The following is a 19,231-nucleotide window of genomic DNA, read 5'->3' on the forward strand; positions in this document are numbered from 1 at the left end:
TGGATAGCAGTGGGAGTATTAATCAGTTGCTCTTGGATGTGAGAGATGGGCTGAATCAGAGAGAGCTTGCTTGCTTAGGTGTAGAGCTGCTTACAGCTCGGCAGCTAGGGCCTGTGCTTTAGAAGAACAACAACATGCTGAGTTCTACTTCTGCCGACCAGCCTGTGTTCTGTGTGCGCGTACCGTGCCGAACATCTGACAGCCCCAATGGCTGTCGCTATAAAGCCATGGAGGCCTTCCAGCCAGGTTTCACCCACTGTTACCAACCTCACAGACACTGTGTCTCAAACTGCTCTGAGATCTTGCAATGACCGTATCATTATCAACATTCCTCAGACTGGGGAGCAGCTCAGCCTAGAATGCTGTAGACTGGGGCTGCTGTAGGGTTCAGGGAGCACCCAGCTCCCCTGATTCTTCCTCCCTTTTCTTCTGGGAGCAACAAACCTGTTGGATTAAAAGGAACCAAATAAGCGAAAAGCTGGTGGCTTGCCAAGATTACAGGTCTCATTTCTCCACTCTCCTGGGGGGAGCTCATTTGCTGGCATTGCACGTGCATCCAAAAGCACTTCCACTTCCAAGGCAGCTTCCAGCCCTTGCCAGAGTCTTTGGTTTTTCACTTGTCTTTTGCTCTTTTCTTGCCAAGTGAGAGAGAGAATTGGTTTTGGATGACTGGGCTAACAGAGGGAGTTTGCCTGGGATCTGTCTGAGAGGAGGTACGCTAAGGGCTGCATTAGGGAGGCTGTGTTAGTGAGTATCTGAGTGTCTGTTGTGGGGACAGGTTGATCGTGTGCTTGATTGGTTGTTTGAAAAGTGTGAACTGGGAGTGCTTTGTTCCAGGTGAGCCTTGAGTGGGTCTGACTGTTATAAAAAGCCAGTCAGCTGCGAACAGCAGAGAGGCTAACAGAGGGAGTTTGCCCGGGAATTCGCCTGGGGAGAGCCCACTGAGGCTTACATCTTGCCAGCTTCTCCGAGTAGTTACTACAACTCCTGAGGAAGCTCGTAGAAGGAAGGTAATATGGATGGGGAGCATTCAGCTGTTGTGACCTGCACTGGATGTGCCATGTTTGTCTGTCTTCCACAGGAGAGAAGCGACTTTGTCTGTACAAAGTGCAAGAGGGTCTCCATATTAGAAGAGAAGGTTCAAGGTCTGGAGAAACAAGTATCGACCCTGTGTTACATAAGAGAAACGTAAGATTTCCTGGACAGACATCAGGCTATGCTTCTACGGAAACAATGTTCTGAAGATTCAGAGCAGGTTGCACTGCGGGAACAGGAGGACAGTGAAGAAATTTAGCAGCATGTGACCCCCAGAAGAAGAAAGGGGAGCATCCATGTACCAGCAACACAGATACAGGTAAGCAACCGTTTTCATGTTCTCCCCACAGGTACTAATGTAGAGAGTGGACTAGATGATACATCTGAGGGAAGGGAACAGAGGGAGACTCCACTGATTGGAAGGCATGAAATGTCCTGTCCTAGGGTTGGCGGTTCCATGACCACTGCTCCCAAGAGGAGGAGATGGGTGGTGGTGGTCGGGGACTCTCCTCAGGGGGTCTGAGTCATCTATCTGCCGCCCCGACCGGGAAAACTGAGAAGTCTGCTGCTTGCCAGGAGCTAGGATTCACGATGTGACAGAGAGACTGCCGAGACTCATCAAGCCCTCGGATCGCTACCCCTTCCTGCTTCTCCACCTGGGCACCAATGATACTGCCAGGAATGACCTTGAGCAGTGTGACGAAGCGGGACTGTTCTTAATGTTTACTCTGAATATTGTGGGGATGCCTCAGTTTCCCCTATGCAGTTCTTAAGTATCTAGGGGGTGGGATAAGGGTGTATGATCGTTGCAAAGCCCTAGAGGGCAGGTGTGTGCAGGAGTCTGGACACAGAGAATGACCGACACCCTGTTTCCTGGCAACTGATGGCCTGGCCCTTCCCCCCCTGCACTGCGAGAGCTAAAGGGTTGGAGAACAAAGGAATCAGGTGCCCTCCTGGCCCGGGAAAGGGACAAAACCCAGAGGAGGAGGGGCTGGAGGGTGAGTCAGTTTGGGGCTGGCTGGGGACATGGAGTGAAGTGCAGACGTGGTTGTCTGGTTCACTGCTCCCCCACAATGGACCCGGCTGAAGGGTCCTGTTCTCTATACCTACAAGCTGTTTTAGACCATGTTCCTGTCACCTAATAAACCTTCTGTTTTACTGGCTGGCTGAGAGTCACGTCTGACTGCGGAGTTGCGGGGCAGGACCCTCTGGCTTCCCCAGGACCCCGCCTGGGCAGACTCGCTGTGGGAAGCGCACGGAGGGGCAGAGGATGCTGAATGCTCAGAGGTCAGATCCAGGAAGGTGGAAGCTGTGTGAGCGGTGTGTCCTGCAGACAGGCTGCTCACAGAGAGGAGACTTCCCCAGAGTCCTGACTGGCTTCATGGGGAGCAGTTCCAGAGCATCGCCCAGGGACTCCGTGACAAGTGGATCACTGCAGACTACGTAGCTTTGGGAAGAAGGATAAAGGAGTTTGAGGCGCAAGTGGTGTTCTCATCCATCCTCCCCATGGAAGGAAAAGAGACCGTCAAATCGTGGAAGTCAGCTAACCTCCTCACTCTGGTTTTATAGATGGCCAGTTTAGCTAGGGCCAGGAGGAGGTTGACCAGGAGATCCTGTGAGTTTGTGGGGTCGCGGATAAGGAGTGCATAAATGAGAAGGTGAGGGGAAAAGTGCAACCAAAAACATAATAAAATATTTGTGAGGAGCCGGAATAGGGGCTGCAGCCTGGCACGCTCCAAATACATGTGTGCCAGGGTTTCTCTCACGCCGCAAAAGGGGCAGGTATCCGCGATAGGGGTGAACCGCGCCAAATACAAGCCTGTGCTCACGGCTCCATGAAGGAGCCACCAACTGATATCCCTGGCAGGCCTTGGGACCAAGGTGGAATATAGGCTGGCCCACTGGGGCTCCTCACCCTCCAAAGGTGGCAGGAGGTCCTACCATTTTGTATTGGGGCTGGACATGAGGGAGAGGGCATGAAAGGTGTGGAGCAAGAGCATGTATAGATGTTTCCTTGGCGCGGTCTGGAAGCAGAACAGCTGCAGCTCGTGCAGCTGGCTCACGGTGAAGGGGTGGGGGGGGTTGGTTGTGTCCATGGGGCAGGGGCCCAATGAAAAGGTCCGATGGGCCTGGGGTGGAGGGTGGGCAGGGCGCGCCCTCGTGCAGGACCCAGTCGAGGTAAACCCGGGTGGCAAAGCGGCCTTCACCTCCTGAAGTACGCACCAGGGAGTACGAGGTCTGGAGATCCGCATGCGCTGAGCAAGCGTCAGGGGATCCAGCCAGTCTCCCCGGTCGTAGTCCAGGAGGTCTCAGACTCTTGTGACTTCTGCCAGGACCAACCTCTGGTGCACCGAGGGGGACTCCGCCACCTGCACACGAAGCTGGGGGTTGTGTAGCAGGGGCTCTGCGAGGAGATCTGCCCCCTTGCTGGCCGCCACAGACCTGGTCGTTGAAAGCAGTTTCCAGGTCCAGAGGAGGTCCTGGTAGAAGACCGGCAGCCCAAAGAGGTCTTGTGGAAGACCTCTCGGGCTACAGGAGAGTCATAGAAGGCAGATATATTAGTCCCAGGCTACGTAGGTCCCTTTTCTCTGGGTATGGTAACAGGGAAGGGTCCAGAACAATCAGGAACCTTCTGGAGACCATTAAGACAGGCTGATTAGAACACCTGCAGCCAATCAAGAAGCTCCTAGAATCAATTAAGGCAGGCTAAATCAGGGCACCTGGGTTTTAAAAAGGAGCTCACTTCAGTTTGTGGTGTGCGTGTGAGGAGCTGGGAGCAAGAGGCACTAGGAGCTAAGAGCGAGAACTGTTCGAGGACTGAGGTGTACAAGCATTATCAGACACCAGGAGGAAGGTCCTGTGGTGAGGATAAAGAAGGTGTTGGGAGGAGGCCATGGGGAAGTAGCCCAGGGAGTTGTAGCTGTCACACAGCTGTTCCAGGAGGCACTCTAGACAGCTGCATTCCACAGGGCCCTGGGCTGGAACCTGGAGTAGAGGGCAGGCCCGGGTTCCCCCCAAATCCTCCCAACTCCTGGTCAGACACAGGAGTCATCGAGCTGGACTGTGGGTTCAGAAAAACGGCCAAGCTGAGGGCTGCAGTGAGGCTCTAAGGTGAGCAAATCCGCCAATAAGCGCAAGACCCACCAAGGTAGAGCAGGAACTTTGTCACACTATACACAAATGCAAGAAGCCTGGGAAACAAGCAGGGAGAACTGGAAGTCCTGGCACAGTCAAGGAATTATGATGTGACTGGAATAACAGAGACTTGGTGGGATAACTCACATGACTGGAGTACTGTCATGGATGGATATAAACTGTTCCGGAAGGACAGGCAGGGCAGAAAAGGTGGGGGAGTTACATTTTATGTAAGAGAGCAGTATGACTGCTCAAAGCTCTGCAGAAAAACCTGAGTGTCTCTGGATTAAGTTTAGAAGCGTGAGCAACAAGGGTGATGTTGTGGTGGGAGTCTGCTATAGACCACCGGAGCAGGGGGATGAGGTGGACCAGACTGTCTTCCGGCAATTTATGGAAGTTACTAGATCATAGGTCCTGGTTCTTGTGGGAGACTTCAATCACCCTGATATCTGCTAGGAGAGCAATACAGCGATGCACAGACAATCCAGGAAGTTTTTGGAAAGGGTAGGGGACAATTACCTGGTGCAAGTGCTGGATGGGCTGGATGAACGGACTATAAGGTGGCTAGAAAGCTGGCTAGATTGTCGGGCTCAACAGGTAGTGATCAATGGCTCCATGTCTAGTTGGCAGCCGGTAACAAGCGGAGTGCCCCAAGGGTCGGTCCTGGCACTGGTTTTGTTCAATATCTTCATTAATGATCTGGAGGATGGTGTGGATTGCACCCGCAGCAAGTTTGCAGATGACACTAAACTGAGAGGAGAGGTAGATACGCTGGAGGGTAGGGATAGGATACAGAGGGACCTAGACCAATTAGAGGATTGGGCCAAAAGAAATCTGATGAGGTTGAACAAGAACAAGTGCAGAGTCCTGCACTTAAGACAGAAGAATCCCATGCACTGTTACAGACTAGGGACCGAATGGCTAGGCAGCAGTTCTGCGGAAAAGGACCTAGGGGTTACAGTGGACGAGAAGCTGGATATGAGTCAAAAATCTGCCATTGTTGCCAAGAAGGCCAATGGCATTTTGGGATGCATAAGTAGGAGCATTGCAAGCAGATCGAGGGATGTGATCATTCCCCTCTATTCGACACTGGTGAGGCCTCATCTGGAGTACTGTGTCCAGTTTTGGGCCCCACACTACAAGAAGGATGTGGAAAAATTGGAAAGAGTCCAGTGGAGGACAACAAAAATGATTAGGGGACTGGAACACATGACTTATGAGGAGAGGCTGAGAGAACTGGGATTTGTTCTGCAGAAGAGAAGAATGAGGGGGGATTTGATAGCTGCTTTCAACTACCTGAAAAGGGGTTCCAAAGAGGATGGATCTAGACTGTTCTCAGTGGTAGCAGATGACAGAACAAGGAGTAATGGTCTCAAGTTGCAGTGGGGGAGATTTAGGTTGGATATTAGGAAAATCTTTTTCACTAGGAGGGTGGTGAAACACTGGAATGCATTACCTAGGGAGGTGGTGGAATCTCCTTCCTTAGAAGTTTTTAAGGTCAGGCCTGACAAAGCCCTGGCTGGGATGATTTAGTTGGGGATTGGTCCTGCTCTGAGCAGGGGGTTGGACTAGATGACCTCCTGAGGTCCCTTCCAACCCTGATATTCTATGAGCCCTGTGGTTCTGCTGTTGAGGGACGGGAAGGGGAATCACACGGATCACTGTTCCCCCAGCGACGGCCAGATTCCATCTCCAACTAGCACGCTTTCAGCAATTCCCTCCTCCCCACTCTGGGGTCCCTTCCAACCCTGATATTCTATGATTCTATGATGTTTGGTTAACATCTCTGGTCTGGTTTGGTGAGGGTCCAGCCTGGTTCTGGCTACTTTTATTCTCTTCTCAGCCCCAGTTTTTAATTCACGTTTCTTGGTAGGCTTAGCTGGCAGAACCACTGGGATAGAGCCCATCTCCATTCAAACTCTGCTGGATCAGCCCAGTTGTGTGCACTGACTGTTTGCAGTAGCATCAACTGACTCAGCAATGCTTTGACTGTCTCCTTTTGAGTTTCCATCTTTCCACAAGGGAGGGACGCTGCTAATCAACTCACTGCCCCATCCTCAGGTTTCCCCATTTTGGCAGCTCTCACATAATGTTAAACTGGGACATTGGAAATCTCTTGTTGGCTGGTTCTTTCAGCCACTAGGCTATTAGGACCAGACCCTGATCTTAGTTCTTTTCAAACTCATGACTGGTGCAGCAACCTGCACGGGACGTGGAGGGAGGTGCACAGGCTGCAGAAGGGAAGAGTTTGGAGGAGGTGCCAGAAGTCAGTCAGTCTGTGTGCTCAGGGCTGGAATGCCAACTGAAGTTGCAGCACCTCTGTAAATAGTTGTCTTAATAAAGAGCCAGTTTTGTTTTGTGAGCATGGTGTCCTTTCATCTTATCACCCACATGCTCTGCCTAAAACTACTAGCGCCGGGCAGCTTCCACCTGTGCAAGTCCCTTTTTTTAGCCTGGCATGGCTTCATTGGGGTTCTGCTCTGATGCAGCTGTACTAGTGGTGGGAACTCGAATGCAAACAAGGCCTCACTTACACTGGAGTGAATCTGGCATGACATCCTTGCATGTAGGGCTGCCGCCTCTTTGGGGAGAAGCAGCTTACGGAAGTTTAGTCACTACTGCATGAGAGTTTGTGCAAATTATTAAACAAGGTAAGGTCCATGTCTGTGACTCATTTGCAATGTAAGCGGGTGTGTAATTTGTTTAGAAAAGGGAGCATGCTGGTGCGGTGCTGGTGAAAGGCCTTGGATCAACCATCCTGGTAAATAAAATCTACAGGGTGAGCGAGCTCCCCCCACATGCTGCCCTTACCCCGCGTAAAGCTTCCCTTGGTTCGTCCCTGGATTCAGTGCATGAGCGCGGGGAAGGAAGGGAGCCCAGGGAAAGCATTGAGTAGTGGCAGCTTAAGCGCCTGGTGTTTGAGAAACACCCCTGCTGTTTGAGCCCAGCCCTTGCTGCTGCTGCCAGCACTGGCAGAAGGGTTGAATATCTAAGATGTGTATGTGGCCCTCCATGACTGTATCTGAGGGTGAGGGCCCCTGAAGGAAGTTACATGTTGCAATGATGAGCATCACAGCGCCGAACAACTTTTAGGTGCCTAGAAAAATCACAATAACAACGCTGCCATTGACAAAGCCTGAGCTAGGGCCCAAGGCTCCCTATACAATTAATGGGGGGAAGAGGCACCTGAGATTGCGATCCACAAAGCCTGTGTGCTAGGTGGGAGGCACCTAAGCTAGCCCGTGGGAGATGCTGATGACTGGGATGCTTGCTGGAGACAAGGGGGCTTCCTCGAGCCAGGCGCTGTAGGTACAGTTGGATTCTTTCCAGCACTAAGCAGCGATGCTGGAGGAGCCCCACCCAGCCCCGGCAGGAAACCGATGGCCAAAGCCGGTTGTTCCTCACTCAGATTCTCAGCTCTCTTTGGGGCCCTGTCAATACCTTTCATTTAGGCTTTGCCAAATGATGGGGGTGGGTTATGGCAGCTTGGCACCAGTTCAGTAGCTGCCCCCCCACATCAGCTGCTTGTAGCAGAAGACAGTGGCAACCTATGCACCTGTGAACCCAAGTCTGCATGCAGAGAGAGCCTTAAAAACGGTTAGACAAATTTTGTTTTCACTTTGGAAAAAAACAAACAACTTTTGCCTTCTTCATAAATCAGGCAGTTTTCAGACCAAGCCAAAATCATGGGCTCTAACAAAGGGCTTAAAAAAAGAAGCTGCTTGCAGCCTTAAATGTAGAAAACCTACAGCCTCCACATATGGATTCTCTGATCATACATGACTGGATCTTTTTCCCTCTGGACGTTACCGCACAGGAGCTGATTCATCACGCCTTGGCCAGCCAACGCTCTCTTAATTGGCAGCGGAAACATTCGGCGTGCAAAGGAATGCAGAATCAGGGCCCAGCCTAGATTGCCTGGTTAGTGACTGAGTTTGCAAACTCCAGTTTCCTGCCGTCCGAGCCATTTGGATGGTTCCGGCCAAGTAGAGGCACACAAGGGAAAGTTGGCAATAGAGCAACTGCTGATGAATTTCTTAATGTGCTCGATAAGTCATGTGTCATCATTCACCTATTTTTTGGCCACAGATTATTCAGCTTCTGTGAGATGGAGTTCTTCTCTCTTTGCCATATCAATAGCTAAAGTCATGCGTGTGTTTCCAGAAGCGATGGTGCCTTGGCTGATAGGAGATCAGAGCTGATGACATTTTCCATCCAGCCCCTTTTGCACCATTACCATGCCGCTGAAGTTGCTAACAGAAGTCCGAGCAAGAAAACTATCCCGGTAGCTTTGTTCTATTCTCTGGGAGTGTAATAGCATAGGCAGTGGTCTTGTTGCTCTCATATATTAAACACAGCCAAGCCAACCCCTGAACAACCCCTGGTGCTGCAGGAGGTATGGGTGAGACTGCACAGTGAGACAGTTGGGAACAAATGCTCCAGGCTCCACGCTATCAGGGAACTGTCCTTTGGAGTGAAGTTTAAGAACAGGGGGTCCTGACCATTGGTGGTCATTAAAGATCTGCTGACTCTTTGGCACTGATGTTGGGTGGTGAAATTCCACCTCTGGGATGGAGAGGGTCTTTGGCACTCATGCACAGCTTCACACTTTCTAAGCTAGCAAGTCATCTAAATCAAGATGGGATGTTTTCTGAAAAGCTATTTTCTAGTTAAAACTGGAATGATTTCTGGGGGAGGGTGTTCTCTGACCTCTTGCCTGGCATAGGCTAGACTAGAGGATCACAGTGGTCCCTTCTGGCTTTAGCATCTAGGAACACTTTCCTCAATGTCAATTTGCGAGCTGTCATTTAGCAGTTTGATTTGGTATTGCCGTAGCACTGAGCACCCCTGCTCCTAGGCCAGAACCCTGTTGTGTGAGGTGCTGGACAGACACAGAGCAAAGAGCTTCCACTGTAAGTAAGTGTTACCACTGGCTCCATGTCCTTGTGGAAGGGCTGTCCATTACAATTCTGCTGTGTTGTTTGTTCCTTGGCTTTTTTCACATACACAAAACTTGGCTGTTACCCTCTCTCTTCTCTATCCTATCAGCAGTGTACTGTGCTTACATGATTTGGTCCTTGGCTTGTGTGTGATCTCATGAATTGAGGTCAATAAAAATAAGACTCAGGGTGGGGGCAGATTGGAAAGTTCATATCACTCCAATACTGCACTGGCTCAAGCTTGGGAGGTGAATAATTTACCTTGAGAATCTCCTTCAGGCGTGGAATACAGAAGTATCATCAGACACAACTACCCTGTCTGAGCCTTTCCTGTCCTGCCCTTCACTGTGCAGAGTTGATGTGCTCATCAACTGAGCTGTGAAGGGAAGGGAGGGGTAAAGCACTACCCTAGCACTCCAGAGACACAGGTTCAGGTCCTGCCTCTGCCACAAACTTATGTGATCTTGGGCAAGTCACTTATTCTCGCTGAGCCTCAGTCCCCCAGCTGTAACAGGAGGATAATATTTTGCAATCACACAGAAGCCAATGAAGTGCAGGGCTTTGATACAGTCAGGGCAGGGATGATATGAGGAGGCAGAAAGGGTTTTCCCCCCATGAAGCTGCAAAGTTCTGTCCAGGCCTCTCCTTCGATGTTACACCCGAAGTTGGTGTTTGCTCTGTCACGAACGTGAATTCCCAGTGCAGGGTCTGTGTGATGGGTGACACCATAAGCGCCCAGAAATCCTTCCCTATTTACACCCCCGCTGACAGAGAAGAGGGCAATTAGGCAGTGCTGCTGGCATATTCCTTCGAAAGCCCCATGCCAGCTGAGATGCTTCTGAGCCCTGCCCAGAGCACCAGCACCAGCTTTGCAAGAGGGAGCTCCTGAGATGCAGCTCCTGGCGCAGGCCCGGGCCCTTCTTTGGGCGTCAAGACGTAGCGCTAACCCCAGCAGAACGAAGGCTCATGCTGAGTCACCGGCTGCAAAGTGCGCTACTAGAAAACAGGAGCACCCGTCAGGCTCAGCGCTCTGTTTGCACCAACCTGACTTCATTTCTGGCCCTCAGCTGGAGCAGAGCAAGCCAAGATCAACACCCATCCGGCAGGCAGTGGCTACACTGAGATCACCGTTTCGAAAGGAAAGGGGAAATCAAGTGAGGCTGTCTTACAGGCAGATGGAGGTCACCTCGCTCAGGCCCAGGGCGGTGCTTGAGTGCTCTTCTGTGTCTGGAGGGAGGGGCGGAACCGCATGTCCTCTGTGGGATGGACATCAGATATTACCAGGCATTGCCATGTCCTGAATAACAGTCTAGGAGAGCAGGCTGACTCCGAGGGCTGCTGGACACTGAAGTCCATGAGGGCTCTCACACTCTGCCTGTCCAGCCCTGGATTTGAAGGGCTCTGTACTAACCACTCCTAGAGGAAGCAGAGAGCATGGTCTAATGGTTAGAGATAGGGATGGGAATGTTCTGGATTTCCTTCCCAGCTCCGCCACGACCCTTGGCCAAGACCCTCCTGCACACTCTGCCTCATTTTACCCATCGGTAGAACAGGGACAGTAATACTGGGGGGTCTGAGAGGAGGGAGGGGGAGAGTGTGTGTCACCTCCACATGAAAACTATGATAGCATAGAATGAGGGGGCCATTTAGGGATCTGGGGCAAAAATTGGGGCTTGGTCCTGCTTTGGGCAGGGGGTTCTACTAGATGACCTCCTGAGGTCCCTTCCAACCCTGATATTCTATGATAAATCATCCCAGCCAAAGCTTTGTCAAACTGGGCCTCAAAAACCTCTAAGGAAGGAGATTCCACCACCTCCCTAGGTAACCCATTCCAGTGCTTCACCACCCTCCTAATGAAATAGTGTTTCCTAATATCCAACCTAGACCTCCCCCACTGCCACTTGAGACCACTGCTCCTTGTTCTGTCATCTGCCACCACGGGAATCCACTGAGAACAGCCAAGCTCCATCCTCTTTGGAACCCCCCTTCAGGTAGTTGAAGGCTGCTATCAAATCCCCCCTCACTCTTTTCTTCTGCAGACTAAACAAGCCTAATTCCCTCAGCCTCTCCTCATAAGTCATGTGTTCCAGCCCCTTAATCATTTTCGTTGCCCTCTGCTCGACTCTCTCCAATTTGTCCACAACCTTTCTGGGGGGGCAAAATTGGATGCAATACTCCAGGTGTGGCCTCACCAATGTCGAATAGAGGGGAATAATCACTTCCCTTGATCTGCTGGCAACGCTCCTACTAACGCAGCCCAATATGCCGTTGGCCTTCTTGGCAACAAGGGCACACTGTTCACTCATATCCAGCTTCTCAGCCACTGTAATTCCCAGGTCCTGTTCTGCAGAACTGCTGCTTAGCCATTTGGTCTCCAGCCTGTAGCGGTGCATGGGATTCTTCCATCCTAAGTGCAGGACTCTGCACTTGTCCTTGTTGAACCTCATCAGATTTCTTTTGGCCCAATCCTCCAATTTGTCTAGGTCACTCTGGACCCTATCCCTACCCTCTAGGGTATCTACCTCTTCCCCCAGCTTAGTGTCATCTGTGAACTTGCTGAGGGTGCAATCCATGCCACCATCCACATCATAAATGAAGATGTTGAACAAAACTGGCCCCAGGACCGACCCCTGGGGCACTCCGCTTGATACCGGCTGCCAACTAGACATCAAGCCGCTGATCACTACCCGTTGAGCCCGACAATCTAGCCAACTTTCTATCCACCTTATAGTCCATTCATCCAGCCCATACTACTTTAATTTGCTGGCAAGAATACTGTGGGAATACTTGCTAAAGTCAAGATATATCACATGCACCACTTTCCCCATATCCACAGAGCCAGTTATCTCATCATAGAAGGCAAGCAGGTTGGTCAGGCATGACTTGCCCTTCGTGAATTCATGTTGACGGTTCCTGATCACCTTCCTCTCCTCCAAGTGCTTCAAAACAATAGTCGTCCTGTATTTTATCCACCCTGTTGTTCCACCCATGTATTGCATGCCCCCTAGCCTGGTGCAGCTCTGCCTGCACCCTAAAATACCCTTTCGATTGACACCCAGAAGGGGTCCCTTGGGATGGGGGGAGCAGAGCTCAACTGGGGAAGGGGATGATCGAGCCCCATACTGCAAGTGCCAGCACATGGTGTGTTTGGGGATGGATCCCCAATGCAGGACTGCCGACTCCTTAGGGAGGGGGATCCCCATGGCGTCCTTGCAGGAAGCTTGTTCATGGAGGAGCTGCTCAAAGACCTGCTGCAAACAATGGAGGTGGGAGAGTGTCTCAGATCAAAGGTGGCAAGAAGCCTTTAGGATGGGAAGTGCTGGGCAGCCTAAATACAGGGGTCACTACCAGCTGTCCTCTTCCCCCGGTGCTGGGTGAAATCGGAACTGGAAGAGGGGAGAGGGAAGTGGAGGAGGAACTGCTGGTCTGGTGCAGCACGTCCAGGTGAGTGGGGGATGTGGGAAAGCAGCCTGCCCTTTGGGTTGGTCTAGCCCTGACTCTTCTGCCTCCAGTGAATTGACTGCCAGTCCAGGGGAGGCTGCAGGTAATACGTTTGCAGAAGATAGTGTGGATGCGCCCCATGGGGACGGGGCTAGGCTACGAACTTTTGTGCCTCAGGTGATGACCGGCTCGTTGGGGCAGTGCTGGGCAAAGGGCTGCTGCTTGGGAGCAGTGACAGGAGAGGCACAGGTGGTCCATGCCTAAGCAGACTAGTCTCCCTCCTCATCTCATCCTCCAGCCAACCCTGCACACCCTCTTGGAGGCCCAGCAACGATGGGCCAGCCTGCTGGGAGGAGGCCAGGTGAGATGTGGGCTAGAGAAAAGCATCCTGGGGGCTCCATGTTTCCTAGGCTTTGAGGCCAGAAGGGATCATTAGATCATGTTGTCTGACCTCACGCAGAATATCCCTTCTTTCACTGATCTGTCCCTTAGGGTGACCCCCCCCCCCTTACTGTACATTATACTGACATGTTAAAACTGGGAATAAGGACTCTTTTAAACATTAACTTGAAGCTAATGATCTTTGCATTGTATACTTGAGAAACAAATCTGTGATGGAATTGCAATGGTGTTTCCCTAAACTGCCCCTTAAAACAAAACCTTGTGCCTCGTATTCCATGTGGTTTTCCCTTGTTTCCATCCACTAGGGTGGGCTCCAGAACGATCCCTCCGAGGGCAGGAAAAGACCTTGGGCTCTTCCACAAGTTGAGTAGTATCAGAGGATGCTCCATAGTTACATGGGGGCACAAACTCCGTAGGGTTTGTCTTCGCTGCAGGATTAAGTCAAGCGTTGCCCCTGACTCAGGTCCCATCCACACACACACACGCTGGAGTGGAGTGGAGTGGCGTGGCGTGGTGGTTTTCACTGGAGTTGGCTGGCCCACCAGGGGGACCAGGCTGCAGCTGGAGTGAGTTAGCACAATGTGTCAGCGGCTAGCACAATTGCTCAGTGCAGTCCTCCCAAGGCTCTGGGCAGTGTAGTTGCTCTCATTCCCGGTGTGTATTTGTCCACCAATGCAGATCACTTTGTGCTGCCTTAAAAGCATGGTGCCCTGTTCCCCTGGGAGAATGAGTTCAGGGGCAGTTATTCCCACCTGGCAGCCAACGAATAGGAAATGGGAAGGGGACAGACGACAGAATTTTGCAACACAGTGCCTGATTTGTTTTGAATGTGCAATACGTTTGTTTTAGCTGCACTGCATTTGATTTTACTTTATTTGTAAAATCTAAAAGGAATTTCGCTGCCTGCGAAGTGGGAATTTTGCAGCGCTAACCTCTGGGGGGAGGGAGCATCCACAACTCCCTCTCCAGCACAGTTGCTTACAATTAACAAAGACAGCAAACCTCCCCAGAGCTCCCATCGCAGAGGGGAACTGTAGCGTTTGGGGTGGTAGCTGGTAGGTGTGACTATTTCACCTCCCGGCTGGCTTCCATGCATTTAATCCCACCCCCCACCCCCGCGCAACTGCTTTGCAATATACCAAGGAAAGGCTGCAAACCCCAGCTCCCCACTGCGAAGTGTTGCAAAAGCTCCTCAGAAGTTTGCTTCCAGTTTGCTAAGCCAGAAACGTTTTCCCCCCTTCTGTCTTTCCCCTTCCCTGCTTTTTTGGGATCAGCCCACAAGTGACTGGCTCTCCGGTGACGCAGTGTCTACTCTGAGGCTTCCTTTGAATCATTAGCAGACACGCACAGACACTTTTTTTTTATATTCCTCTCCTCCTTCTCTCTCTTTCCACCCGCCTCCCCTTCTACCCCAGCCCCTCCAGCGTCCTCCCCTCCTGAGCAAGAGGAGGACAGAAGGGAGAAAGCAATTACCCAACTCAGGAGCTCTGCAAGGAGAGAAGCCGAGAGAGAGTGTGTGTGGGGGAAAATCCAGCCTCCATCCAAAAAGAAAACCCAACCCTTCAGAAAAACCTCTCCCTGGGCATGAAACTCACTAATCTCGCCTGCTCTGCATGGCCACGGATGCTGCAATGCACATTCTTCTGCCTCTTGAGCCTTGATCTGGGACTCGGCGCTGCTCGCTCAGGTAGAGTTTGCAAATGTTTTTCCAACTCCTAAGTGTGTCTGTGAGTGAGAGAGTTGGGGGGGGGGTGCTCCGTTTCTTTGTGCATCGGCTGCTCTGGACCGATTCCTTTTTCTTCCCTTTTTTTTGGGAAAGGAAAGAGGGAAAGGAGGCAGTGGGTGGGGGTGTGCAGGGGCTCTGCCGGGAAGGGAGGGCAGCTAGAGCAAAGAGCTGAGTGAAACCAGATGTGGAGGGCTCCCTGGCACTGCTCGAAGTGGGGGTGGGATGGAGAAGGGAGCAGGAATGAAACTACACAGCTCATTAAAAACACAGTAAACCCCCCCCCCCAACCAAAAAAAGTGCTTTTCTCCTTGAAGAGCAGCGCATCTCTGCTGCTGGGGCTGAACCAGTGATTCCACCCCTGACAAATACTCCACAGTGCTCCAGGCCAACAAAAACTTTGGTCGATACAAAGTTTTCCAGCAATACGTCCCTCTTCCCCCGCCCCCCCCCAGTGAACTGAAAAATCTGCCCTCTCTGGTATGCATTGGGTACCTAGTTCTCTCTGGGTGACAGCGATTTGGCATGTGTCACTCGGGTGTGTTGTAACGGGGTTGCTGGCCATTTGTTAGGCATCAGTAGCTAGCTAGATTTATTGATGCCATCATGCCAAAGCAGACTCAGCGTGTCTGTGGGGGTCGGTTGTGGTTTATTTATTTATTGTAGTCATTCTTCCTCTTTGGCCAAGTTGGCTAAAATCCACCCAAGAGTCTGGACAACTCATGGTTTGTACTGGACAGAAAGTCTCAATAAATAAATTAAATAAAAGGGTCTTTTCCAGTGTATATGTTTAAGACACACGCTGTTAAATGCAGAAGAAAAGTCAGCCTAGCATTAGGAATTCCCAGAAGAATCGGATGCTCGATCACCAGAGGAGAAGAATACAGCAGCACCGGGGGAGCGGAGGGGGTGGTTTAGGGGGAAAAGAGATTATTAGGTCAGATTGGATGTGAATCAAAGCAGCTCAGGAATTTGATTGCCAGCACTGGAAGCTGTGGATGCAATCTGGAACCCTTTTGTCTCCTGAGTGGGAGGTGTTCTGTTTGGTTTTTTTTAAGGAGTTTATACTTTTAGGCCCCAATTCAACCAATCGCTCCAGTTCAGCCAAGCACATAAGCATGGGCTCAAGACTCATGGGCTGTTAAGCGTATGCTTAATTGCTCTGTTGAACCGCGACCTTAATAGGTACTGGTAGGCTATGATTTTTGTTTTAATTTCTCATGATCAAATCCTTATTTTTTTTATCTTGGTAAATATGTGACATGCCAGATGGCCTGCAGCTTTCACGACCTCCAATAGAATAGCCATTTGAACTGTTTTGTAACTCAGGATGTGTCTATTTACATAAGTGAGTGACTGACGTCCATTTAGTTGCTTCCTTTAATTAATTCGGCTGTATTAAAAAAAAAATAGGGTCTATTGGCCTAAACAAAAACAAACTTAAACCCTCGGTTTAATTTGAGTGCTCTCCGTAAATCCGTACCAGATTTGTAAATGGCGATTTGCGAGGGTGACATTTTCCTCTCTACATAAGTAACAATGAGAACTAAATTCTGGTCTTGTCCTTGCCCTTCACGGTTCCTGGCAGCAGATGGCTGAACTGCTGACTCCTTGGGAATATCGAAAACTGGGAGGAATCCGTGATTATTGGGAGCATTGCAGCAGTACGTAGACATCACAACAGAGATGCTTGTGCTAGGTTCTGTGCAGACACATAGTGAGAGACCGTCCCTTTCCCTGTCCTAAAGACTAGCTACATAGGCAAAGCAGGCTAAGGGTAGGAGAAAGGCTCTATTGTTATCCCCATTTTACAGATGTGGAAGTGAGATGGAGAGAACTGTACATGCGAGTCAGTCTCAGACTGTCTCTCTACAGGAGCTGTAACTTCCAACTCGGACAGACGTAACTGCAGGAGTGGTGGGATGAGCTAGCAGACCTGAGTACGTCTAGGGTTTCAGGTGGGATCACACCTGGGGCGACTAGCCCCTCCCACCATCACAGCAGCATTGCTATTTTTAGCGCACTATCTCAATCACGGCTGGCGCAGGTATGTCTACCTGAGCAGGAAATTACAGCTCCAGTGTAGCCGTACCCTAGGCGACTTGCCTACGGACGAGCCAGGAGCAGAGCCCAGGCCTTGCAGATCCCACTCTGATGCCGTAACCAAAAGACCAACCTTACTCCTAAGTAGGTTCAAGGGTCCAGAAGGCAGCCCTGTGTAAAGCTGGGCACCATGTGCTGCTGTTCACATTTGTCTTAAGGCTGGCTGAAATTGGGGTGGCCAGATCTCTTGCCGTCCCTTGCGGCTGTGGCTAACAGGGCGCAAGGAAGGGCCGTGGGAAGAAATCCTCATGCGCGGTGTTGTATGAATGGCTGGGTTTATGGGGAGGGTTTTGGCCGGGGGTAAGAGCATGAGCCCGATTGCATGAATTTCTCTGACTCTTCATGGTGTTTGCAAAACTATTTTGAGTTCACAATCCTTTCATGTGCTCCCCCCCCTCCCCCCGGCTAGCTGCAACTCTAGTGAAATTCCAAGGGAAATTAAATTGAAAGACAACCTTCCTCTTTTCCCCCACCAGCTTTTCAAGGCAAAGGGGAGGCTTGTGCTCAGAATTAGGGCTCAGAGCACCTCGTCCCCCTTGCTCCCTAGGCATAAGCAGCCAAGCTACTCACAGCATATGGACCATGTTAGCTCTTCTCCTCCGCTTCACTGATGTTTTTCTCACAGGCCTTCTCTGTTTATTTTCCACTGTCTCCTTTTCTGCTCCATTTTCATGTCGGTTCTTCTCCCCCATCCATTTCCTTCTCTTTTCTTTCCTTGGCTGCTCTCTCCTCAGACCAGCTGGTAGCATTCCACTGCAGCTCTGTGGTGGGGTTTGGAGTCAGGTGGGCAGCGTGGCATTGGATACCGCTGCAGGTGATGCCACCAATGGTCTGAGGTGCGCTGGCAAATATCCGGTTTCTTGTCTCTGCTGCTCACGAATCAGGCCTGTTTAGTTTATTGACACCATGCAGGCTGGGCTGCGTTCTGCCTCGTGCATCGTGGGCTGCAATGATGCCCTCTGGGTTCTGATCCCACAATGTATCTTGGTGGCCCTGCATTAGGCAGGGGAGGGGGCCCAGCTGGCCCTTGCACAAGGGGACAAGCTAGCAGGCAGGAAGCGATTCTCGCTTTGGTTTGGGATCTGGGTGGGTTGTTCATTTCACAGTCATGTTGCTGATCACGCTTTAAAGGGACAAGGCCCCAATTAAAAACCCTGGGGTCCTGAAGAACTGACGCTGGGGCACAGAGTGGCCGTTTTATGGAGAAACCCCTGGTCAGGGACCAGAGGCGCATTTGGTTCGTGCCAAGTCTCCCCTTCCAGGGGACAGTTAATGGGGGACCAAAGCTGAGTCGCGATCCAGATGATTGCTGCTCTCTAAGGGTGTGGGCCCTTTCCAGTAGAAGTCGTGCCTCTATTTCCTGGGCGATCTACACAGCAGCTCAGCTGCATTCATGGACGGAGGCCAGAGGGAGTTAACGCTGCTTGTGCATCCGCAGGTTTAACAGGAGATAGTGCTTCAGAGTGTGGCCATTGCCTTGCTGTGCACCCGCCAGAGCTAGGCGGGACATAGAATCATAGAATAGCAGGATTGGAAGAGACCTCAGGAGGTCATCTAGTGCAACCCCCTGCTCAAAGCCAACACCAACTAAATCAGCCCAGCCAGGGCTTTGTCAAGGTGGACCTTAAAAACCTCTAAGGATGGAGATTCCACCACCTCCCTAGGTAACCCATTCCAGTGCTTCACCACCCTCCTAGTGAAATAGTGTTTCCTAACATCCAACCTAGACCTCCCTCACTGCAACTTGATACTATCGCTCCTTGTTCTGTCATCTGCCACCACTGGGAACAGCCGAGCTCCATCCTCTTTGGAACCCCCTTCAGGTAGTTGAAGGCTGCTATCAAATCTCCCCTCACTCTTCTCTTCTGCAGACTAAATAAGCCCAGTTCCCTCAGCCTCTCCTCGTAAATCATGTGCCCCAGCCCCCTAATCACTTTTGTTGCCCTCCGCTGGACTCTCTCCAATTTGTCCACATCCCTTCTCTAGTGGGAGGACCAAAACTGGACGCAATACTCCGGATCTGGCCTCGGAGTGCCGAATAGCGGGGAATAATCACTTCTCTCAATCTCCTGGCAATGCTCCTACTAATACAGCCCAATATGCCGTTGGCCTTCTTGGCAACAAGGGCACACTGCTGACTCATATCCAGCTTCTCAGCCACTGTAATCCTCAGGTCCTGTTCTGCAGAACTGCTGCTTACCCAGTCGGTCCCCAGCCTGTAGCGGTGCATGGGATTCTTCCGTCCTAAGTGCAGGACTCTGCACTTGTCCTTGTTGAACCTCATCAAATTTCTTTTGGCCCAATCCTCCAATTTGTCTAGGTCACTCTGGACCCTATCCTTACCCTCCAGCGTATCTACCTCTCTCCCCAGTTTAGTGTCATCAGTGTACTTGCTGAGGATTCAGTCTATCCCATCATCCAGATCATAGACATGCAGGGATGCAATGGGGGC

General features: G+C 51.2%; 1 protein-coding gene across 2 annotated transcripts in view; it reads left to right on the plus strand.

The window, feature by feature from the left end:
* The first annotated feature begins 1,337 nt into the window (after positions 1-1,337).
* The window catches only part of MRC2 (mannose receptor C-type 2), a 108,905-nt gene continuing 91,011 nt past the window's right edge, over positions 1,338-19,231 (plus strand). The window contains exons 1-2 of one of the 2 annotated variants that reach the window (XM_084615842.1): positions 1,338-1,354; positions 14,369-14,640. In XM_084615842.1, the coding sequence (XP_084471968.1) occupies positions 14,538-14,640 (103 nt within the window). In that variant the 5' untranslated portion in view covers positions 1,338-1,354; positions 14,369-14,537. Of the gene's footprint in view, positions 1,355-14,316; positions 14,641-19,231 lie in introns of those variants that run through there. The other variant, XM_084615841.1, reaches the window with a different exon arrangement.

This window comes from Lepidochelys olivacea, assembly GCF_965140295.1.
Source record: "Lepidochelys olivacea isolate rLepOli2 genome assembly, chromosome: 27".
NCBI lineage: Eukaryota > Metazoa > Chordata > Testudines > Cheloniidae > Lepidochelys > Lepidochelys olivacea.